The 25,206-nt window shown below is 46.4% G+C and overlaps 1 protein-coding gene across 1 annotated transcript in view; it reads right to left on the reverse strand.

The window, feature by feature from the left end:
• Positions 1-368: 368 nt before the first annotated feature.
• CCDC42 (coiled-coil domain containing 42) overlaps positions 369-25,206 on the reverse strand; it is a 257,302-nt gene continuing 232,464 nt past the window's right edge. Inside the window, exon 8 of the mRNA XM_078650622.1 lies at positions 369-671. Coding sequence (XP_078506748.1) covers positions 615-671 — 57 coding nt within the window. The 3' untranslated portion in view covers positions 369-614. The remainder of the gene's footprint in view (positions 672-25,206) is intronic.

A 25,206-nucleotide genomic window follows, 5' to 3' on the forward strand; every position in this document is an offset into this window, starting at 1 on the left:
CCTGGAACTCACTCCCGTCCGACCTGCGCATGACCCAAGACCACCTCTCCTTCAGGAAGAAGCTCAAGACCTGGCTGTTCGAGCAGTAACGGCACCCCCCCCCCCTCCCAGCGCCTTGAGACCCTACGGGTGAGTAGTGCGCTCTATAAATGTCTTGATTGATTGATTGATTGGTCCTTCCACGGGTGCACACTGAACTGGTACTTGTTGCTTCCTTAGTTTTGTTATTACTTGTTCTACGACATGTACACTTGATGGTTAGCCACCCCCATAATGTGTTCCACAACAGCGGCTCCTCTTCCACCATTGTTGCATTCCTATTATGCCCTGTATAAGCATTGTGGAATTGACTCTGAAACCATGCTGTGTGCCATTTCATGATGAAACTTTAATAAACAGATTTCTAGCAAAAAAAGAATATAGATATTTATTTTTCATCATGTCCCACATATAATAAACTATTGGTCTGAAGACTTTCTCTTGCCCATCACCCCTGCTGTAACTTTAACACCCTTAACCCCCAAAGTGTAATTTCTTGGCTCTCTGCCACAACTTGAATATGTCTAGAGACGATCCCATTCTCCACCGGTAAAGTAGTTTGTGCGTTCTGTGATCTACTCCTTCCACATCTCAGACCAGATCTGCGTCAGGTCCATTAGGTACTCCTTGATCTGGAAAGGGAGAACAAGTACAGTGAGGTCAGTGTTCTCCCACAAACATTTATGTTGCCCAAGAAAAGCACAGTGTTGCAGTATGCATAGCATATTCCCAAATAGTTCTCCCTTCTTAATCACCATCTGTCCTTCCTGTACAATCGTGCATACGTACCAGAGCATTGAAGAACTTAGGGGCATATTAGCAAGAACCTCTAACCTGGGCTTCTATTGGAATTCTATAACGCATATTAGCAAGCCCATTATCGCCGTTTTAGCGGCAGTTTCCTACCGCTAAAACAGCGATCATTTTAACGAGGTTCTTGATAATATGCCCCTTGGTTCTGGTCAAATTTATAAAAACATACTATTTTAGAACTTCTCCCACGTACACTTGTGCCACGGCCCAAGTAACAATGACATTTTATTTGTTTTCTTGCTTCTCTACCAGAAAGCTGTCAACACGCTTGTCAATAACACTAGTGAAGATCATTCAGAACATACTTTGTTTAGAGGAATAACATTTTTGGCAAACAAATAGGTAAGAGACAAGTAGAAGTAAGGGAGAAAAGAAGCACTGGGAAACCAATAGAGTAGAGAAAGCAGGAGGGAGGGTGAGGTAGAAAAGAAAAACATGTAGGGACAGGGATTGATGGGAACATTTACAGACGTGGTGATATACGAACTAGAGGGAGGTGGATTTTGAGAAAGGCACAGTAAGAAAAACTCAAGAAGGTATGGATGGGTGAGCAGCAGGAGGTTTATAGGTGAGGGAGGGTGAGACAGTAAGAGTAACGGGATGGAATAAGTGAATTCATGCAAAATATTCCCAGTAAAGTTAAATATGTGATTTTTTTCACTTTTTCAGAAATTCGATGAGATCCTCTGAATGTCTCTGTCTCAGGTTAACTGTCAACACATTTTGTAGGGAAGTGGCTGCTCAGTACATGAATGAGTAAAGGCATTGTAATTTGTTTTGTCTTTGAAGCCCTAAAAAGCCAAGGCAGCTTAAATGTTTCCACTAAAGATTTTGAAAGTTATCAAAGGTACTCCAGTTGTTGGTGCACAACGTTAAAGGTGATACATGGAAGCATTCATTTTTTATTAGCTTGTGCTGGGCGCCCAGGGATATCCTTTAGAGTTGGAGGATGGATTTTCTAGTTCCAGAAACTGGCCTGTCAGCTGAGTATAAGAATGTTTTATTGGGGTTAAATAGGCTAATGGCGTTCCTTATAGTATGGCCCATGAACCCTCACTAAATTTGATAAAGTCTTAGTAGTTTTTGCCTCAACTGCTCTGTCTTACCTGCCAGTTACCGATTTGAATCAAGGCAAAGCTAATGGTACTTTGATCATTCAGAATCTGAAACAATATCATAATTGAGATGAGTGGCAATGAGAAGATATTTAAGACCAAGATACATTTAATTTGCGGTTGGTACTAAGTTATATTATTATACTCAGCTTGTGTTTTCAGCTTCCCTTGTGGGTAGATGTGACCACTGCCGCATGTATGCAATAAGTGCTACTGTTTTAATTCCCCGCAATGCTTTCTGTTTGCTGGTGAGATTTTAGGAAATCTTTTGTGGAATGATTCAGCAGTTGGCATAAAAGAAAGTCACGCATACGCAAGTCAAATACAATGCTGGGCTACCTCTTTGCAAAACTCTAAATTCACTTTGCTTGCTGAGTTTCCTACCAAATGCAGGTCTAAATCAGCTTCCCTAACACTGCCTACATGAAGACAATGTAAATAAACTCATGTTTTTGGATGCCACTCTTTTCTGAAGGAAAATTAAAATCTTGACATAAAAATCAGCTGAGAAAAATAAATGTACCTAGAATTCTATAGGTTATGTGGTAGCATCAGCCACTCCATGTCCCTAACGTCAGACCATAGCCTGACTTTCACCAGTCTCATAACTTGGGGCACAGTTTAGCTCATTGAGTGCCTGTCTGTAACCTTGACGTACATTTTCAGTCAGTGTGTGTGAATCTGACACAGTAGATGTGACCCTCACTCTCTTAAGGCCAGAGGCTCACTGCTTCATTATGGGTCTCACTTGTTGGGAATGAGTGCGCCTCTTGGCCAGTATCTATGGCAAAATGAACTTTAATTCTGTTCCACAATTAGAAGTCATATTTTCTCTCCAAAAGCACTTGGAGCCAAAGCTTCAAATGATTTCTTAAGACAACTGAGTCCAGTAGCACGAACCCGTGAAAGACCGCTACCATGGTTTTACTTGTCCTCATCTCACCCCCCTTTTCACTGAAAAACAGGACTAACTTTACATCCTAAACTCTGAGCAGGAGGGACATGTGTTTCTTTCCTGGGAGTCTTGTTGTGTCTACCTCTCAGGATTCGGATTCAGAAAAAAGTTTATTTAGACCTGTTAAGCATAGCATAAATATATAATGCGGTGAAATACATCATAAAAGCATGCAAACAATATATATGAATATAATAGTTTCACTTTGGTATAGCCTTTACAAATGAACTCAGAGCACACCTAAAACTCCTATCTATTAAAAGGGTTTTGGCACACACGTGCAATCGAATATCATAGTTGATTAAAACAGGTTTTAGAAAAGTCTCAAATTCCACGAATGCAAGCTACCAAACACAAAATGTGCATTTTCTACCAACTGCAGAAACAATAATACCATGTGTTTTGTTGTTGCATCTTCGCTGCCTCCGAAACTACATAACCCTGTCCAAACGTTTAAGATTTCTTTACTCTTCCTTAGTTACAATTTCAGTTGTATTGATTGCATCATTGAAGAAATGGGAAGTATTGATAGTTTTTTTTTGTAGAGTTTTATATAGCGCGACCTAGACCCGAACCGAATCAGGTATCAGAGCGCTTTACATAGCACCAGTTACGTTACATGAGGACGGACACACATTCATAGGCACGGGGAGATTAAGTGATTTGCCCAGAATCACAGGTTTTGGCGTCGTTACCGAGACTCGAACCCAGATCCCCAGGTCCGAGGTCGAGCGCCCTAGCCGTCAGGCCAACTCCTCTTTGAGAGAATGTTCCTCTATTTGATCCTAAGGATATTTCTCCACAAAAATGCGTTTTGGCACCATGTAAAACGGGGGCTAGGATAATTGCTTTATAAGCCCGGACAAGTGATACCAGAGAAAAGCTACTAAAGTATTGATTACGCTTTCTTAGTTGTGCAATGGGAGACAGAGCATATCTTACAGTTTTTCCTGCAATTTACATTTCAGATTTTGTTGAAAGTTCAACCTCAGTTATTTATTTGAATCCACTCCATTAACTTTTGATCCTCCCATGTACCACAAAAATGGATTTGATTTAAATCCAAATACTAAACTTTCGTTTTCTCCATGCTTATTATTAATCTATTTGCCAAGCAGTACTTGTAAAACCCTGCTAATTTCATCTGATTACCAAGTTGGGTGGAGTCCTCAATTATAGGATCATCTTCATCCAACAGATGTGGAACATGGACACTATCAGAATGGACAACTGGAGGATGCATGCAATCAAATGCACTCAATGTAATACAAAGAATATAGCTGTCTTGGTGTGGTCTCCAGAAGAGCACCAATGATAGTGTGAAATTGCTGGCAGCAAGTCTTCTAGGCAGTCTCAAAACAAACCGACTCAAGAAGGCCCATGGGTTCAATCCAGTTGACACTGAATACACAGGTTGGAAGACCAAGTTCTACACAATTTAACATTCGTAATGCGTGCATGATGAATCCATTCAGATTCGTATGACAATATTCAGTGTTCCTTTATCATAAGTCTTCAAAAATGTGCCTCATTTCTTCAATGGGATCCAGTATCGCAAAGGACCCAATGCATTTAGAATATGGAGAACCCTTAATCAGGGTTAACTAGAATCAAAATAATCAATCTTTTTAGGTATGCAGGATAGTGAGGCCAGTACACCACACCACGTGAGCAAACATACATGATTATGAAGAATTGCATGATAATTCTGACTAAACATGCTCCATCGCTCCGTATCTGCACACAGCCACGTTACATAGCGAGCCAAGTGTCTTCAAATTGACTGCATTGTACATGATGAAACCCAGTAGATCGCACCACGTGAGCCAATATACATGATTATAAAAAAAATGCCTGAGTTGGACATGCATGTAAAGGTGTCCATGATAATTTTGCCTAAACATGCTCCAAAATTCGGCGTCTGCATTTAACCACGAGTACATGGGGAATTTAGTGATTTCAAACTAACCACGTTGTCCATGCAGGCGAGTGTAATTAAGTCAACGCGCATGGGCAAAATAAGGAAGAAATTGGTGTCAACAATATTCTGTAATTGGAATTGTTATGCTTTTTCTGGACCACTTCGTATTGCTAATATTTTCATGGCTAAATTCGAAAAACAATACATTTTTCAAGATGATGCTTGGCAGGAACATTTGTTGGTTTACCTACAATTCATCAATGATATTTTATGATTTGAGATGGATCGAAGGAATATTTGGAGAGTAATATATACATTCTTAACTCCAGAATACCCAACATACAATCTACTCACCACAAACAACCACTTTAGCTTTTAATAAACGCGGATTTCTGAACAGAGGTTATCCTCAATCAATTCTGTCCAAGGCGAGCTTGCCATTAAAAGGGAAACATGGTTGTGAAAAACACAGAGGAGGAATAATTATTTAGGATGCTTTTTGTTTCAAAATTTTCCACTACATCTCATGCCTGAAGTGACATCAAGTGTCTGGGAGTAGGCTGCAGGGCCCATAGGGAGATGAAAGGGCAGGCCCAGTCGCAGAGCCTGATCCCTCAGGAGTGTGCGCGGAGGACCTGATCGAAACACGGTGACAGAAGATCCACCTGAGAAGCAAGTGGCGGAGGAATCCTTGGAGACACAGCAGGGTGATGGCGAGGGTGGAATGAACTGACTAACTGGGCTGTTCGGAAGGTAAGAGAGTTTGGGGCCCGGGACTGGCACTGCGCCTGTGCAGTGGCCCGGGTGGCAATGACCTAAAAGATAAAATGCACCGGAACTGTAAGTGGAGATCCTGATATACCGCCTCAGACATAACCAATCTTTGGTAAATGCGGATAACAGATTATGATTGTTTTAGTAGGGGTTTGAAACAAGTGACACTCTCTACTGGTTATCGTGGCGGAGCCGAGACAGCCCCTATTGTAGTTATTATAAGTTTTTGCTTGGTCGACAGGCACTCTGCAGGAGGGGAAGTTGGGGAATGCACAACCTATCAGGCAGGGTGAGGGGAGGTGGGTCAAAGTTGGGGACAGTTGAATCATTATGATAGTGTCACAAGTAGGAAGTTACATGCTCAGATGGAGGGAAGGGAGGGGAGTCATCACTCAGTGTACAGGGCGCTCTGCAATGAAAGTGTAAACTATCTAATTCAGAAGAATCAGAAAGGGGGAAGAGACTTTTGTCATTGTTATGCCTGAACCACAAGTGCAGTCAATAAAAGTGTGGTCCTGGAATGTCAATGGCCTTAATGGCAGGATAAAGCGAACATTGGTCATGCAATTCATTAAGAGGCATGGCCCGAATATCATTCTTTTACAGAAAACACATCTCCGGGGCAATCAGTGTAATGCGCTGGATAGATTTGGTTATACCCTGATGGCGCACTGGGGTTATACTACTAGTTCAAGGGAAGTAGGGGTGCTGTGTAAAAGGACGCTCCCTTTTATTCCAGTAAAAACATGGACTGACCCGCTGGGTAGGTTTGTGGGGTAAGTGGTCAGTGGGAGGGATGGATTCTTAATTTCGGCTCAGTGTATGTACCTCCTAGGCTACAGGCACCCACACTGGATATTCTAGGGCTGTTGCTCCTTGAGTTTTTGGAGGGTCGATTGATACTGGGTGGGGACATGAATGATGTTGTCTCAATTGAGCCGGACGTTTTGGGGTGTGTGGCATCTGGGAGGAAGGTGGACCCACTAGAGGAATTCCTCTTGGCCATGGGTCTGGGTGATATATGGCGTCATCAACACCCTACCCTTCGACAATATACCCACATATCGGGCCTCACCTGGTTAGATTATTTAGTTACGCAGGCCCACAGCTTGGGGGATTTTAAGAGGGCCACACATGTAGTGCAGGGGTGTCTAATCATTCCAAAGTAGAGGCCATACTCGAAGGTCCAACACGGGACCACACCTTGCCACAGAGTATTGACCCGTGGTATCTCAAAGCAAAAAATTCTAAACCAGTATGAGGGAGCCTATGGAGCTATTCTTTGGAGAAAGCGCATGGGTCATGGGCCCAAAGGTGAAACTTTGGAAGGCATTCAAAACGGTAATCAGGGGCCATGTCCAGGAGGGGGCATTGAAAATGGAGAAGAAGATGCAGTGCCTCACCCTGGAAAGTAATATAGCGAGCTTGGAGGCTTGTGTGGCCGAGGGGGAGGTGGCGTACGAGTTGAGACACCAGTTAGGATTACGCCAGCGAGAGTTACTCGAGGATAGTAAGAGGGTGCAGGCGTTAGCTACCCAACAAAGATTATGTGAGGTGGGAGACAAGGCTAGTAAACTACTGGTGTGACTTGATAAAAGGAGGGTGAGTGGTAGGTGGGTCCCGGAGATAGTTGATAGTACAGGATATGTCTCATAGAGGAACTAGTCTAAACTTGCAAAGACTGTTTGGGATCCTATATGTCACGTCAGCCAGTTTCATGGACCCAGCGGCCCTTCTGTTCTTAAATGACAGAATGGCTTTCGATGGCGTGGAGTGGGGTTACCTTTGAGCTCTTCTGCACCACTTGGGCTTTGGGCCTAACTTTACCAGATAAACTTCTATATCAGCAACCACTGGGTAGAGTGCTAAAAAAAACATCTAGACCCGTGTAACTGTTATATATTTAGGGCTATCTCCCTATTGCGCACTCTCTCCAAGATATTGAAGAAGTACATTAACACCCATCTTACTTCTTTTATGGAAGCCCAGAATACCCTTCATCCCTCCCAGTTGGGATTTAGAGCAGGGCACAGCACTGACTCAGCTCTTGTTGGAGTTACAAAACACCTCAGATGGCTCCTGGACATGGGTAGCACTGCCACACTGATCCTACTGGATCTCTGCGCTACTTTTGATACTGTCTCATGACACCCTTATCAAAAGGCTGACACTCATGGGTCTTCAGGGCACTACTCTGGCCTGGATCGGCTCCCCTCCTTCCTGACGGATCATACGTTTCAGGTCCATGTCAAACGAATCATTTGAGTTCTCAGCGTGTGGAAGAAGGAGCGAGTCAATGGCAAAGATATGTTAAAAAAGGTATAGGAATTTGGGCAGTATCACCATTTTCATTAGGGCAATACAGCCCGCCAGCGACCGTTGGAGAGATATCCAGTGAGTTATGCAATCAGTGAGGGAAGAAAGCGCTGTGCCATATTTGGAGCAAATCACTTCCTCTCTATCCCCATTATCACCCCCTCCAAATATTTGAGGTCCGTCTGACACCACTGCAATAGAAAGCCCGGTGTAAAGCGTTTAGTAGCCATTGTCAAAGGGAAAATCTGTGGTTTCTGCCGGTCTATCTGAACCCCTGTGAACCCACCAAACTGTACAAATGGGGATTACGCAGAAAAAGGGTAATGTTGTCAGCATATAAAGAGATCAAAAGATGCTGACTAGGGAAGCGCGTATTCTCTATTGCATTTTCAGCTTGGCGGCAAGACGCTCAACCGCCAAAGCAAAAAGAAAGGGCGATAACGGGCAAGCATGGAGCATGCCTCACGTGATTTTGAAGGGAGTGGAGATTGCCTAATTTATGCAAACTCTAGGGACAGGAATGGAGTACAGTAGCACAATCCAGTACAAGAAAGATCAAGGTAGGCCCATCCGCCACAGGTCGTTCAATAGGAAGTCCCACTCAATGGAGTCACAGGCTTTGATAGCACCTAAAGAGACTGCCACCACAGCCACATAAGGGTCTATGTCCTGCAGTCCCGCAAACAGGTTTTGCAGATTATAGGTCGAGTGACCAGGAATAAATCCCGATTGATCTGGGTGAACCAAAAATTTCATGAGGAGGGATAAGAAATGAGCAAGCGCTTTGACTAAGATTTTAATATTGCAGTTAATAGGTGATATAGACCTACAAGACTTGCATCAGTCGGGAGGTTTGCCAGTTTTAAGCAGTGTGATAATCAGGGCTTCTCTTATAATAGGAGGGAGCTGCTTAGCCTCTTGATAGACAGAAAGCAGCACTGGTGCCAAGAGATCCGCATGGGCCTTCTAAAACTTTGCCAGGGAGTGATGGGCTCTCGGTGGCTTACCAGCCTGTAATTGCTTTTATCGCATTCCTTATCTCATTGACAGTATGATCCGGAGCTAGGAAGCTACTTTTTGCATCGCATAGTCAGTCCAATGATACATATTTAAGGTAAGACTCAGCATCAATGGGGTTTATTCTCTTAGATGTGTGAAGGGAGCTATAGAAGGATGAAAATGTTTGGAGGATATCCTGCATGTCCATGTGTAGCTGACAAATGTAAAGAGAACAATTGATGGACAGAATGCAGAACAATGTCATACATTCACCCCAGTACAGAGATCTGGGCCTAAATCCATCATTTTTTTGCTCACCATGCCATTCCAGTTTGGACCCAGCTATATACAAATCAGTCTTGACCCTGCGCCCAATAAGAACATTCCAGCCCGAACTGCCAGGTCAGGTCCTCCCTGGACTGGAAACAAGCATCCTATGACCGGTTTCGGGCTTTCAGCCCCCATCAGCCAGGATAGCTTGACTCCAGTGGCATGGAGAGCACGGGACCCACGTCTGGGCATACCTGTCCCACTCGGCTCTGAAAAGTTTCAGCGCTCCGTCCATCATCTCCTTGTTTTTGCTTTGTTCACCCTACGTTGGCAGGGTATGCCCAGATGTGGGTCCCTTGCTCACTTTGCCACTGGATTCAAGCTTGCCTGGCTGCTTATTATTATTATTATTATGCATCTTATAGAGCGCATGCCTACCCCCGACGGGAGTGTCCCGATGCTGAGCAGAGAAAGGGAAAATGTAGGTCAACATAGTGTGACCCGTCAGAACTACAGTTGACTGAAGAGCCACGTCTTCACTAATTTGTGGAAATTGGGTTCAGATAGGGCAAGTTTGATTGGTCGCGGTAAAGAATTCCACAGGGAGGGTGCTTTTACTGAAAAAGACCGTCCACCCAGTCTGGCTTTGGAAAAACAGGGGATAACAAGAAGTTCTTGGTAGTTTGACCTTAGGTTTCTTGTGTGTCTTAGTTTTTGGATGCGTTTTCTTAGATAGCACAGACCAGTGCCGTTTATTGCTCTATACGTGAGAATGAGTGCTTTAAATTCGGTGCGTTTTCTTACTGGGAGCCAGTGAAGGGTATGCAAGTGTGGCGAGATGTGATGTCTTAAGGGAATGTTTTTAATAAGCCTTGCGGCAGCATTCTGTATTGTCTGCATCTTTCTGTACATGTAGGCTGGCAGGCCTAGATATAGACTATTAGCGTAGTCTAATTGGGATGTCACTAGTGCGTGAACAATTGTTTTTCTACATTCGACCGGAAGCAGATTTAGGAATTTAAGCAAGGTTTTTAGTTTCCAAAAACATGTGGATGAAACCTGAGCTATCTGGGCTTTACATGACAGAGTCTCGTTGATTTTAAAACCCAGATTTCTTGCTGATGGACAGGACAGGGAGCTGGATTGAGTGCCGAGGGCCACCAAAGATTAGATCTGGAGGTGATGGTTGATAAAGAAAAGAACTTCAGTTTTTTCGGCATTAAGCCGCAGACAGTTTCTAGTCATCCAGGTGGATATATCAGCCAGACAGTCCCGAAATTTGGTGAGGGCTGCTTCCGAATGATCCTTGAAAGAAAAAATCAGCTGAGTGTCATCAGCATATGAGATTACACTAACATCGTACTGTTCAATGAGTGGGGCCAGTGGCGCGAGATAAAAATTAAAAAGAGTAGGGCTAAGGGCCGATCCCTGAGGGACTCCACATATTAGGGGGCGAGATGATGAGACAAATGGCTGTAATTATATTTTCTGGACTCATCCTTCAAGGAAGGATTGGAAGCAGGCCAGCACGGTCCCAGAAATCCCTAAATGCCTGAGCCTGTCAAGCAGACTCTTGTGCGACACCGTGTCAAATGCTGCTGACAAGTCAAGCAGCACCAACAGTGTACAGCAGCCTTTGTCAAGGGATTCTCTGATAGATTCGGTGACTTCCAGTAGAGCTGTTTAGGTGCTGTAGCCAGCGCAAAATCCAGACTGTGTTTCATGCAATAATTTGTTGGATTCCAGGAAGCTAGACAGCTGTTTTTGAACCTCCTTCTCAAGAACCGGGGCTGGTAGAAGGGAAATGGGTCTAAAAAAATTTAAAATGGCCGGATCAGTATTTTCTTTTTTTAGGATCGGTTGTATAAGGGCTGTTTTCCATAAAGATGGATAAATGCCAGTATTTAGTGAGGTATTCCAAAAGTCATTTAATGAGGGATTAATCAAATATGCTAATGTGCTGAAAAAAAAGGTCAGGAGGGGATGCAGGGGGGAGCCAGACTTAGTATTTATTTATTTATTTATTTTTTTGTTGAAACTTTTTATTGAAAATAAAAACAAGAAAACAGAAAAACAAAACATGGCAAGGCATTACAATAGAATTGTGTCACCATTCGGCTCGTGGGGAGGGTACGAACATAAATCAGACATCGTTGCAACCAGTAAATCGGGGGGAGGGGGGGGGGGGGGAAAGGAGACCAGAAGTATACAAAACATCTATAATCCTGCGGAGGAAACATCAGGTTGGGAGGAAGACAAGTCAATATCACATTCCGACATGGGGGGAGCACATATATCACCACGGTATGTGTTCCACTGAGTCCAGATTTTCCCCCATTTGCCAGGTGTGCCACGGGAAACATAAACCGTTTTTTCTCGAAACATACACCAATCCATGTTTTGTTTCCACACTAGGACTGTCGGAGGCCTCTGGGCGCCCCATAGCTGGGCAATGTCATGCTTGGCGATCATGTTACCCAAGGTCGCCCATCGAAGCTGCGCCAGATTGTAATCATTCGGCTCCCAGACGTTCAGCAAGCACCTCCGCGCTTCAGGCATCAGCCGTACACCCGTAACCTCACTCATTACCGCATGCACGCGATTCCAATAGCTCAGCACAGCCGGACATTCCCAAATCATATGGAGAAACGTGGCCACCATGCCGCATCCGCGCCTGCACAATCCATCCATCGAGAATCCCATTCGCACCAGACGCGGCCCAGTCACATACACCCTATGCAGAATTTTGAGTTGAACAAACCGAAGGCGTGCCGGGATAGCCACCTCTTTCGGGGAAGAGATCGCGGCCTGCCAGTCTTCATCATCGAGCTCCAGACCATCACTGGTCCACAACCCTCGGAGGCCTTCCAATAAGTCAATCCTAGTATTAATCAGTTTTTTATAAATGAGCGAGATAGTGCTATCAGGGACATGCCCATCTAGTATCCTATCTTCAAGCGGGGATGCTTCCGGCACGTCCGAGCCTCGGGGAAAAACAGACAAGATTGCGTGCCGGACTTGCGCATACCGAAAGGATTCCCTATCATTCAATCCATATTCAACTTTCAATTCCTCAAAAGTTTTGATCCTACCCTTGATCCACACATCATCGACCCTGCTGATCCCTATCATGTCCCACCGATCGAATCCCTTCGATTGCCAAAGGGAGCCAAGTTTATCCGAGGCATAGAGTGAAGTAGCCCGGGTCGGTCTGTCAGCCCATCCCGTGGCCGCCGTAGCCCGATACCACACCTGCACCGCTGTTTTAGTGGGACCCGTAAGAGATCCACCGGCTGAAGTCGCGTATAAAGCCCTGTTGTAATCGCCGCCGGGCAGCAACCATTTATCCATCGCAAAGGCCGGGTTTAGTGAATGAGCATAGGTGCCGTGGTTGATGGCCCCTAACTGAGAGGCCCAATAATAGCGACGGATGTCCGGGAGTGCGATGCCGCCATCATACCAAGGGAGCGTGAGCTTCGAAAGGGCAATACAAGAACGGCCCCCCCATATCAACTGTCGCTGTAGACATTCAATCTCCCGGAAATACCCAGCTGGTACTACGTCAAGCGTGTTTTGAAGCGCATAAAGAAATCGGGGGAGCGACATCATCTTAAACAACGCGGCTCGTCCCAGGGGAGAGAGAGGGAGTCTGTTCCACGTTTCTATATCCGCCCGAAGACGTCTGAGAGGGGGCAACAAATTGCGCTCGTAACAAAGCGTAGGGTCTAGGGTAACAAAGATTCCCAGATATTTGAATCCCTCGAGCACCACCGAAATAGGACATCCACGTGGCAAGAGGGGAGCATCGCCGGAAAGAACATAAACGCAAGATTTTGACCAATTGATGACTAGACCGGAATTTTTACTGAAAGAAGTCAAAACGTCGAAAAGGACGATCAACGACTTCCGGGGCGACGTAAGGTATAAGAGTATATCATCCGCGTACAGAGATATACGGTCTTCAAATTCCGGAGACCATCTAATACCCTTCAAGGATGGTTCCCATCTCAACCAAGCCGCCAATGGCTCTAAGGCAAGAGCAAACAGAAGTGGGGACAGAGGACAGCCCTGGCGCGTACCCCTACCAAGCGCAAAGGAGGCCGAAACACGCCCATTCACCACTACCTGGGCTAAAGGGCCAGCATAAAGCAGCTGCACCCAACGGATAAAGGCGGGCCCAAAACCGAATTTAGAAAGGACCGCCCAAAGATAAGGCCACTCAAGCGTATCAAACGCCATAGTGGCGTCTAGGGACGCCAAGATGGCCGACTCCCGCAGAGTCCCGGCTCGCGCTAGGACTCCATGGAGGCGCCGAAGATTAAGTGCCGTATTGCGATGTGGTATAAAGCCGGATTGGTCCGGGTGAACAAGATCTCCTATAACAGATATCAAACGAGTAGCAAGAACTTTGGCCAGGATCTTAGGTTCAACATTGATCAGGGAAATAGGTCTGAAAGATTCGCAGCGGTCACGCGGCTTTCCCTCCTTATGGATAACCACTATGGAGGCTAGCCTTTGATCAGGAGGAAGAGACCCTTTCTCTAGGGATTCCAAGAACATCGATCGCAAATACGGCGCCAGTACGTCGGGACGGAGCTTGTAAAGCTCGATGGGGAGGCCATTAGGGCCCGAGGCCTTCCCGGAGCGAATCGATCGGATAGCGGTCGCAATTTCATCAACCGTGAGCGGAGCTTCCAGTAGGTCCCGCTCCGGGTCAGACAAGCATGGCAGCGAGATATCGCGTAGAAGCAAGCGGGAGTCCTGCTCTGGTCGATCGGACACAGGGGAGTACACTACCCGAAAATAATCGGCGAACCGCGCAACGATCCCAGCAGAGTCAGTGATACTTTCACCATTCACATCAACTACGACAGGGATAACTCGACTCGCGCATTCTCTCCTATCCAACCAAGCAAGCAACTTCCCAGCCTTATCTCCCACATCATACAGACGCCCCTGCTGTTCACGACCCATCTCTTTCGCAGCGTCAGTCACAAGTGCTCTATATTCGTGCTGTTTTAGGTCTAACAAGTGCAGCTTCTCAGGGGAGGGCCCAGAGTCCAATTCTCCCTCAAGGACGGTAAGTTCAGTCTCAAGACGGACAACCTCTTCCCGCTTACACCTCTTAACATTGCCAATCGATGAGAGGGCTTGTCCCCGAATGACAGTTTTATACGCCTCCCACAAGGAGACAGAAGAGGACACCGAACCCACATTTTCAGCAAAGTAACGATTGAGCGCTTTAAGTAATTCCACTCTAATCTTAGGATCACGGAGATACTATGGGTTAATCGGGGCAATCCGACCTCCCGACCCCAGACGAGCGTTCACAACTAACCACAGCGGGGAGTGATCCGAAATACCCCTGGCAAGATGTTTCACCTCCCCTATGAGGGAAGCCTGGGAGGAGGGCATCAAAACATAATCTAATCTCGAAAGGCTGCCATGGGCCCCGGAGTGAAAGGTATACTGCCGTTGCCCAGGATGATGTAAACGCCAGCAATCGGTTAGCCCCATTGCCTCCAGGAAGTCCCCCAGCCAGGATTGAGATTTAGCGAGGACACGGGGAGGGTGACGATCATACATTCCAGACACTACTGAGTTGAAATCCCCCCCTACTACAAGTACACCCTCGGGCACTCCCAGGATCACTTTTCACAAATCAGCATAGGTCGTAGTTTGAAGGCCTGGGGGTATGTAAACCGAGAGTAAAGTAATCACCCTCCCTTCCCAGCGCCCTACAAGAGCGGCATAACGCCCCCTATCATCAAGTATAACGTCATCAATAGCAAGGGGGAGGGAGGTCCGAACCAGAATGCCCACCCCTCTGGAGCCGGAAGTAAAACCCGAGTGGGCCATGAGACGGTATCCACGCCTATTCATGGCGTGGCACGTATTACCCAGTAAGTGTGTTTCTTGAAGCAAAACCACATCAGGAGACAAGCGTCGTAGCAACTGTAAAACCACCCCCGTTTAATTCTGTCTCCCAACCCATTTACGTTCCAACACAGAATGCGTAGTCCCCTATCCCCCATCCCAGAATCCGCCCCAGGTCCCCCCCCACACCAGCCGCGACACTGCAACACAGGAGATCATTAGTACTATGCCTTGAATAAAACAAAAACCCCTAAACTTGAACCCCCCAACCCCCCAAACCAACATTATACCCCCCACCCCGCACCCCTGCGTGAGACTCAAAAGCCACCCCAACTTGCAGTGTGCCTGTCGCCCTAACATACAACTAATCTATGAAAAGAACCCCAGAGGAGGAAGACACACCCGACCCCCTCCCACACCCCATTAAGACAACACAGTAGCGAACAACAGTAGCATTGCATCAAACCACTGCCGAAAGTCAATACGTTGGTCCAGGAGCCGATTCACTCCCTATTCCTGCTCCATCAGGCTGCCCTCCGCTCCACCGGAGTGTTCCGAATGATCAAATTGTTCCTGTCCAGGGGGCAATGAGTCCAACCAGTCACTAGCAGCTCCAGGATGGTCAAAGAAAAACGTTCTATCATCGTGAACCACACGCAGTCGAGCCGGGAAAAGCATGGCATATTTCATGGCTCTGTCTCTCATTCTCTTCTTCACCCCTTGAAATCCCGGTCGTTGCCTCTGAACCTGTTGGGTGAAGTCCGGGTAGAAGCCGATCGCGGGGTTTTCATATTTCGTAGGGCCCGATGTGGGGGACGCCTGCAGGATCGCATCTCTGTCACGAAAGTTAAAGATCCGCGCAATGATGGGGCGCGGAGAAGCTCCCAGCTTGGGCGGGCCACTCGGGATTCGGTGGGCCCGTTCCACTGAAAAAAACTTGCTCAGGCCCTTGGGCGCTAGGTGATTCAGGACAAGGTCCTCCACCAGTAGGTCTACCGCTGACGAGTCCGTCGTCTCCGGGACACCAACCAACCGGACGTTGTTCCGCCGTGCGCGGCCTTCAAAATCGTCCAAGCGTCGAGAGAGGTAGTCACGGGCGGATCTCAAATTACCGACCTCCATCTGTAATTCAGAGACGTCGGCGACAAGACTGGATGTCTTCAGGTCAAGGGATTTGACCTTCTCGTTAGTCTTTCCGAGGTCTGCCCTGATCAGAGTAACATCTATAGCAACCGTGTCCAGTTTGTGAGTCAGGGCCTCATATTGTTGTCCCAACGCGGCCTTCATCCCAGCAATGGCGCCCATGACGTCTTTCAACGACGGTTCTTCACCCAACAGGGAGTCATCCCCAAAGGTGGCCGGGGGTTTAGTCATACCACTCGGAGAACCCTTAGTGAGGGTATAGCGATCCATAACGTTGGACTGCACAGGACCTCCCCGAGTTGCCGGTCTGGTCTTGCGCCTCTCCACCTCGGGCTTGGTAGTCATTTTAGGTCGTGCGCCCCGGAGGGTATTCTGAGACCTAGTAAAAATGGCGGCACTCTATACGCCCGGATCAATCCGGAGAATAGGTGGAGGGCCAGCCACTGATCAAAGAGCAGCGAAAGTCCAGATCACCAAACGATGACGTGGTAGTGAAAGAAACAAGCGACCAGGGCGACCAAGGCAAAGTCAATGAGGCCAGACCACAGGAATCGAAACTGAAAGTAGAAGACCGGGCATGGGAGCCTCGCCTGGGCCGTTGTTATTCGATTACCACCCGGCTGGCAGAGAAGGCAAGCCCGGGGCAGTACCATGGAGCAGGCCAGAAATGTTCAAAAGTCCTTATCTTCGGTTCCCGGGGACCAAATCGCAATCTGAAAACGGATAAATGATCAGCCAGGTCACGACCACAAAAGCCCATCGTCTAAATCAGGATAAAATACAGGATGATCGGTGGAGGTGGCGAAGGTCCGGGAGCTCTGAGCTCCCGCGACCATCTTGGGTGCGCGCTAAGCTCCTCCTCCAGACTTAGTTTTTAGCAGTAGTTTAAGCGAGTCTTCCATACTGAAAGGGCCAAAGTCTGTCCATGTTTCTAAGATTGGGGACCTAGGTGTAACTGGGCTCTCGCTCTCAGTGAATGAAGTATATATATATATATATCTTCAATGTTTTCATGAAAAAGCTTGCCAAGTTCTCACAAAGAGTTTCAGATGGAGTTATATTGCTTCATAAAGCTTTGAACAATTTTGAAAACTTCTTTTGTGGAGTTTTTGGATGCTTTAATTTGACTGGCAAAGTAATCTTTTATGGCTATGTGTTTTAGTTTACGGAATTGATTCACTGCCTTCCTATAGATGTTTTTTGCTTCAATACTGTAGCATTTATCGCCATAATCGCTCAAGTCTTTTGCAACAACTTTTTTCTAGGAGATCCTGTGTAAACCAGTGTGCAGAGGGTTTATGCCTAGCTGATTTAATTTCTTTTAGGGGTGCAATAGAGTCCACGGCAGTAGTGACCCAATGATTAAAAGTTATTGCATCACTATCAGGTTCATCTGAAAAAAACATGAGGAGTATTCTGAAGTATAGGGCCAATAGTTTCTGGGGTGATTTTCTACCAGTTTCTTCGAATCTCATGTTTATTCTCCCTACTATCTAAGCTGGTAGTGAAGCTAAGATTGAATGGGACCAAATAGTGGTCTGACCATGTCACGGGGATAGGTTTTTCGGCCACAAAAGCAGGGATATGTGTAAAAACAAGATCTAAAACATGTCCTGCTATATGTGTAGGTGTTGTAACCATTTGATTGAGATTTAGACCTTTAAGAGAATCAATCAGTTGGGACGCTAGGGAGCAGTGTGCCTTGTCTATATGAATGTTAAAGTCCCCTAAGACCAGGGGCCTTATTTATGAAGGCCTTGCGCCGCCGGTGCGTCACTTTTTCCCATGTTAAAAGTGACGCACCGGTGGCGCAAGGCCTTCATAAATAAGGCCCCAGATAGTTTGTATACTTCAGCGAGTGGTCAGCTATTAGGTCGCATATGTTCCATAGCACGCTGGGTTATGAGCCAGGTGGTCTATAAATAAGTATTCCTGCTATGCTGAGTGTGGGGGTGATGGTAACCTTGAAGGAGATAGCTTCCAGCAGATCTTTGGTTACAAGTTTTATGTGTGATAGTTCCCACTCCTTTTTGACAATGACGGCTAAGCCACCTCCTGGTCTATTCTCATCTCTGTTTTCCACCACTATTTTATAGTCATCAGTGATGGACAGGTAGACAGCTGGTGTTGTGCTGTCTCTGAGCCATGTTTCCATTAGGAAAATCATATCCCAGTTTTTTGTTTCCAAAAGCAGCCATATATCCTTGGCATGCTTAGGGAGTGACCCCGCAGTTTATAAGACATGCTCTGATGTTTGTAGCTAGTTTAGGGGAGGTAGTTATTTCCAGTTTGGGCTGGACTGTTCTCAAGAGGCACAGGGTCAAAACTGATTTGCACAAAGGTGTGTCTGAACTGGGATGGCGAAGTGAGCTAAAGAACGATGATGGATTCAACCCAGATCTGGGACTGGGGGTGAGTGTCTGAAAAGTATCAGCCCTCCATCATCTCCTTGTGTTTGTTTTGTTTGCCCTAAGTTGGCAGGGTATGCCCAGACATGGGTCCCATGCTCACTTTGCCATTGGATTCAAGCTAGCCTGGCTGATGAGGGCTGTTAGCCCAAAACCGGTCCCAGTATGCTTGTTTCCGGTCCAGGGAAGACATGGCTTGGCAGTTCGGGCTGGACTGTTCCCATGAGGCACAGGCTCAAGACTGATTTGCATACAGCTGTGTCTGAACTGGGGTGGTGAAGTGAGCTAAAGAACGATGATGGATTCAACCCAGATCTGTGACTGAGGGTGAATGTCTGAAAAGTTTCAGCACTCCGTCCGTCATCTCCTTGTGTTTGCCATGTGTAGCTGACCCCATGCATCTTGAATGCCCAGAATATTATTAGTGCCTAGTTGTTGCCTGGTCAGAGTACCCAGAGTGTGCCTTGGGCCTCCCCTTCCCCATATCCACTAGTCGTTGCATACGTGCCTCGGAAAAGACATTCCCTGCTAGCCACTTCATAAAATTCTGATAGTTCCGTCCTGATCTGCTGAGACACACGGGGTCAGTCGTGCCTCCCACCTTGGCTTTCTACTGCTTAAATTCACCCTCTAAGCGAGCAAGATGATTTTGCAGGGAGCGCAAGAGTCCCCCTCTTTTAGCTAGGCACAACCCTTTAATTGTGACCTTGAATGCCTCCCATATTGTGCTGATCATCTGCACCAACACAGTATTTCTGGTAAAGAAATCAGAGATTTCTTGCCTAAGCTCCTCTCAGAACTGTTGATCTGGGAGTGAGCGTGGGGATAGTGCCAGTTCGTGCTGGGAGGAGGCGGGGAGGGAATGGACAGAGCAAGATGGACTGGAAAGTGGTCAGAGTAGGTACATGTGAGATATACAACCTCCTGTACCCAGGATCCCACCCCCAAGGAAATTAGCCAGTAATCCAGGCTAGATCAGCCCCCATGCTCCCTGAAATAGAACGTGCCATCCCTTTCCATTGGATGATGTGTTCTCCAAATGGCAAGTAAACCGTGCTCCTCAATAATATTGTGAAGATTGCGAGAGGCAATTCTGCTGTAGGTGGGCAGTATATGCAAGCGAACAATATCTGCAGAGAGAACTGTGTTAAAGTCCCCACCCCATAATAGCAATGATGGGCCTATGAATGTGATGTAGCCCTAGAGAATATAAAGGTATGTGGGGTCATATGTGTTCGGCCCATAACAACTGACAGTCGTGATGATAAGGGATTTGACCCTCGGATTTACCCACGACGTCTAAGGATCCAAGGCCCAGACATGCACGTCAAGGAGTTAGGTTGCGTTGAGTAAGTAGATGTGGTAGCCAATAGTCACTGGGGATGACATGTGAGAAGTAGAGCTGTCCAGAACCAGGTCCCACCTCACATCCATATGTGAGGCCATCATAGAGCACTAACCTTATCAAATTCAGAAAGTCCCTCAAAGCATGGCTTTTCTCATGCGCATATAAATAAGCTGTTCAGTCTAGCAATCCCTCTGCCTCATTAACGCCAAGAAACCAACCGGTGAACGAGCGCTCTACAAGTCCCTTATAACATAACATAACATAACATAACATAGGGGGGTACAAGCAGACTGAGCCGTCTCAGCACAAGGTATCACCAGACTCTGCACAGCAGCTTCTTCCCCAGAGCCAGGTCTCACTGGCAGGCATTCCCTACACTCATGCAAGCCAGCCCGGGACGGGTGTGTGTCAGTTTAGCCGCTAAAAATTTACGTGGAAGGTATGTGCCCACTTAAAGGTCTGACATTGCGCACAAAGCATTGGTGGTCTCCCTTACAACTCACAGGTAATACGCCCGCTAGAACAGTCTGCAGCTTGGACACCCCCACCAGGGATTAAATGCCATGGTTCGTGGCTATTGTTATCACTTGATCAAGGAAAGCTGGCCATATCCTCTTGTCGCTCATGGTAGCAGGTCGACCACCACAAGTCGCATAGGGCTGTGAAAAAGTCAGAGAGCCCCCCTGGAGAGCTGCGCAAGTATCGTGGGGGGGGGCAAAGAGGTTGGGGGGGGGCTAACGTGAAGGCCCTGCAACAAGCCGCAGCACCTCACTCCCATAGATGCCCATTTATTCTGGCTACAGGTCACAGACAACCCACACACACGGTGCCGGCCGCCTCGCAAGTCCAGCTAACCTCTGTTGCAGCAGTAGGCCTGCCCAATAGTGCCAATTGTCTCCGCGCCGCTGGGGGTTAGTGGCAAGGTTTACATTGCATGGTTGATGGTGCCACACAAATGAATGGGGCATTCCCCTCTGCGTCAGTGCCTCACGCCACACGGCCCTGCAGTCCATAGGCTGCAGGCTCCGCAACGCCTGGCTCAAAGGACGACCAATTGAGCCGCAATGGCGACTGGGGGGCACCTTCCTAGCCTCGAACAGAGCAGGCAGGCAAGAGCAGCGTGACTCCAGGCACCTCGCTGCCGTTCCCCAACCGTGGCTTCCCAGCACCTCTGGATAGTCACCATAAAGAGTTGGGGCACGGGCCACCACAACTGTCGTAGCAGCCACATGACGCAGCAGTCCCCAGGCCCAAGGAGCTGGAGATCTGGGATTCAAAGATCCCCAGATGTGTTGAGGGACTGCCCCGGAGTAACCTCTCAGTCTGGAGTGTACAAGAGTTCCGCGGCCCAGCAGTAACTGTCAATGGGGCAAATGAGGCAGGATGCTGGCGAGTATTTGTCCCTGGACTGCCAGAGCCTCACTTAGGTGCGGCCATCTTGCACGCCGGCACTATGGCGCCTCTGTTTCGTGTGACTTTGTTTCCTCAGAGGTTAGGTTGTCTGACTATCTTGTATATGAATACTGAGAAAAACATATTGAATCTAAAATATCGAAAGGTAAGCAAGTATAGATTTACTATACCTAACTATATATATATAAAACCTAGTATATCCCAAGTGGTCCTCAGTGCTCAAAACGCACCACCAACAAGAGCATCAGAAAGTTCCTCTAATGCGGAGTTGAGCTCCAACATGGACAGTGGTTCAGATTCAGATGTTGGCAGAAGTGGAATACGATTGGGGTTTACCCGGCTTACCCTGGCACAGGAACTGGACTGTGTACGGCAGGACAGGCGAGACACTCTACGTCCCAGGATAAAGCTGCAGCAAAAAGCAAAAGCCACAACATCAGGCGGAGAGAGCGGAGACAAGCCAATGCAAGGCGCAAAACGGAAGTGGAAAAATCAAAACAGGCAATGGAACAAAAAGTTACTGGTTGGTCAACAGCTCATAATTTTGGTCTCTCAATAATAAATCTCACCCCGACGAAGCTATCAGATTCGGAATTGCATATTCTGTCGATGGGCTTGTCTTTTTGCCCACCGAGTGACTTCAATTATGCTGGTACACAAATAGATTTATTTAAATTCACGCGTAAATTGAAGTTAAGAAAACATTTTACTAACAGCAAGTCACGTAGGGGGTCTGAGAGAATTGATAATACAACAACTAGGTTGGGATTGGCTGTAAACGATGTGCCGCTAATGCAGGACATGGATGCATTGAGATTAGAACAATCAGTCTTACAGAGCGAACAGGACATACCAATCACCAATCTAAGCAGCCAAACCAACTTCAAACCACGTTCCCCCTTTACACCACTTATGTTATATGATAACATTGATATTTTTCATGAGGCAGCTACTAAGGAGATAAAGGACCTGTATGCAAAGACGCTGAAAATCAAAAAACATAAATACAGGCAAAACCAGAAATATACTGATCTCGTTAACAAAATTCAAAAAGATGGCAATATGATTGTACATCAATCGGACAAAGGCGGCAACGTCGTATTGTGGCCAAGAAGTCTGTATATGGAGGAAGCACTCCAACAGCTAAATGATACCAACTGCTACAAACATTGTGACATAGGGGTGGTCAGAAAGGCTCAATCTGATTTTTATTCCTTGCTGATGGGATGGCGTTCATCAGGTCTTATCAGCATGGACAAACTGAAGTTTTTAAAGAATGATCACCCCATCACCCCAGTCCTATACCTCATTCCGAATGTCCACAAGGACGCCACAAGACCCCCAGGGAGACCTATTATCTCAGCATGTGGGGGGCTCTTAGAAAAGACTACAATCTATGTGGACTCATTTTTGCAAGAGTATGTCTGTGGACTTCCATCCTATATCCAGGATTCCAGCGATTTTCTAAGAATGATCAAGGAAATTGAGTGGAATCCGGAATACTGGTTGATAACTTTAGACGTTGCATCATTGTATACCAGTATAGTACACGCGGATGGGGTACGTGCAATACAGTTTTATCTGGGACAGAGACCGATTGAACTGCTAGAGCATAACAGAATGTTGATATCTATGATAAGTTTCTGCCTACATAACAACTATTTTATGTTCCACAATCAATACTACCAGCAGATTAGAGGTGTCGCCATTGGGGCCTGTTTTTCTCCCAGTTATGCCTGTATGCATATGGGCTACTGGGAGAGACAGGTCCTCTTTGGCGAACACTTTGACATCTGCAAGAAGCACATCATACGGTGGTATAGATACATCGATGATGTGTTTTTAATCTGGCAGGGAACACAGGCAGAAGCTATCCAGTTCATCAAGAGGTTGAATTGCAATAATTACAACCTGGCTTTTACCTCAGATATCAGTCAGAGTAAAGCTCATTTTTTGGATGTTACTATCGAGATCAGTGAAGGTCATCTAGAAACAACTTTGTATATGAAGCCTACGGCTGGTAATACGGTGCATCACGCTATGACCCACCATCCGCCACACCTGATCAGGAGTATCCCCTATGGGGAGATGCTTAGGATCAGGCATGTGTGCAGCACAGAAGTCAAGTGCAAACTAGCTCAGGAAGCCAGTAAACAAAGGTTCCTAGCTAGAGGGTACAGGGAGAACATATTAGATCCGGCAATGGCGAAAGCAAATGCCCTATCCCGAGAGACCGCCCTGGCACCTAAAAAGATGTTGAAACCCACTGTACATGCGAACAAGCAACCAACCAGGTTAATCTGGACCTTCAACAGGCAGCATGGGGCACTGAGAAAAATTGTGAATAAGCACTGGGATCTAGTCAGATTTGATCCAGTTATTGGCGAGCAGATGCCAAAGAAGCCTGCGATCACATTCAGAAAAGCATACTCTATGCAGGATGCATTAGTAAAATCAAGTCCTGAAGTGATCGCGCCAAAGAACTGGCTAGCAGGGAGCAAAGGCTTCAGGAAGTGCTCTAGCTGTAAGGCCTGCCTACATGGAGTTAGTAAGACCGAATATATCACTCCATTCTCTTCTATGCCCCGTAAAATCACCAAACAGCTGACCTCCAAGAGTGAGTACGTGGTGTATGTGCTGGAGTGCCCGTGTGGTCTGCGATATGTTGGGAGTACCAAATTGCAGGTCCACAAGAGGGTGCTCCAGCACATAAGAGCCATCAACACAAGTGACGCCACGTACCCAGTTGCTAGGCATTTCAGAGAGTGTCACGGTAACAACAGTGCACTGCTCAGATATTACGCGATTGATACAGTGGGTCCTTTGAGGAGAGGTGGCGATAGGGAGGGTATCCATAGAGCTTTGGAGACAAAGTATATACTAGAACTGAATAGTAAGACCCCTTGGGGTCTGAACTCCACGGAAGATCTTCATACTTGTCTATAAAAATCCCTCTTACGCAGCCTACCAGGCCCATGCCGCATAGTGCACTGTCATGTTACCAGACTATTCCATCAATTTATGTAAGGGCTCCTAAGATAGGTTTTGACTACACGTACTCACCAAAATAGTATCTTCAATAGGTTGAGTCGCAGTTTGTCTTTTTTAGCCCGGTTCCATATATGATACTATGTTACTAACATCAAATGAGTAGGTTGGGAGCAGCTTACAATAAGATCATCAATCATTTGAATGTCTTTTAAATGCTTGAATTTTCTATTTTTTTATGTATTCACTAATCACACATGAAATTGGACACAATAAGCGGGCATATTAGCTTATTTAGAAAACGTAGGCACACCAGGAAATAGGCAAATACAGTGTTTGTATTTATACAGTCATTGGAGGGAGGGAACAAAAATATCACATTTATTTCTCCTTGGGGTCCCCCCCTTTTTCTTCCACCCTCACCAGCCTTGTTGTCTACACAGTTGTTCCTAACATGCCAAACATATGCCAGAAGGGGTGAATTAATTGGCGGCTGCTAACTAACTGTTCATCTGTGGTAGAATGTTTTGTCCGCGGGTTTTTACTTGTATTTATCTTGTAAATATCATGGAATGATTTTTTCCAATTGCAATCTTTATATTTAGATTGTCGATTTTGTAAGTCAATTTAGATATATTGCACATGGTATGTTTTTTATTGGAATGATGTGTTTAGGTATTGGGATTATCCCATTATGTGCCATGACAAGTATGTCTTCTATGTTGTTTTCTTTTGCATGCTGTTTGCCCAATCAAATGTCTTAAAATTCTAGCACTTGCACTTTAAATTTTGCCCACGCTCTCCATTGCGTCATGTGATCAAGGCCT

The sequence above is a fragment of the Lissotriton helveticus genome, chromosome 7, assembly GCF_964261635.1.
Source record: "Lissotriton helveticus chromosome 7, aLisHel1.1, whole genome shotgun sequence".
NCBI classification, from domain to species: domain Eukaryota; kingdom Metazoa; phylum Chordata; class Amphibia; order Caudata; family Salamandridae; genus Lissotriton; species Lissotriton helveticus.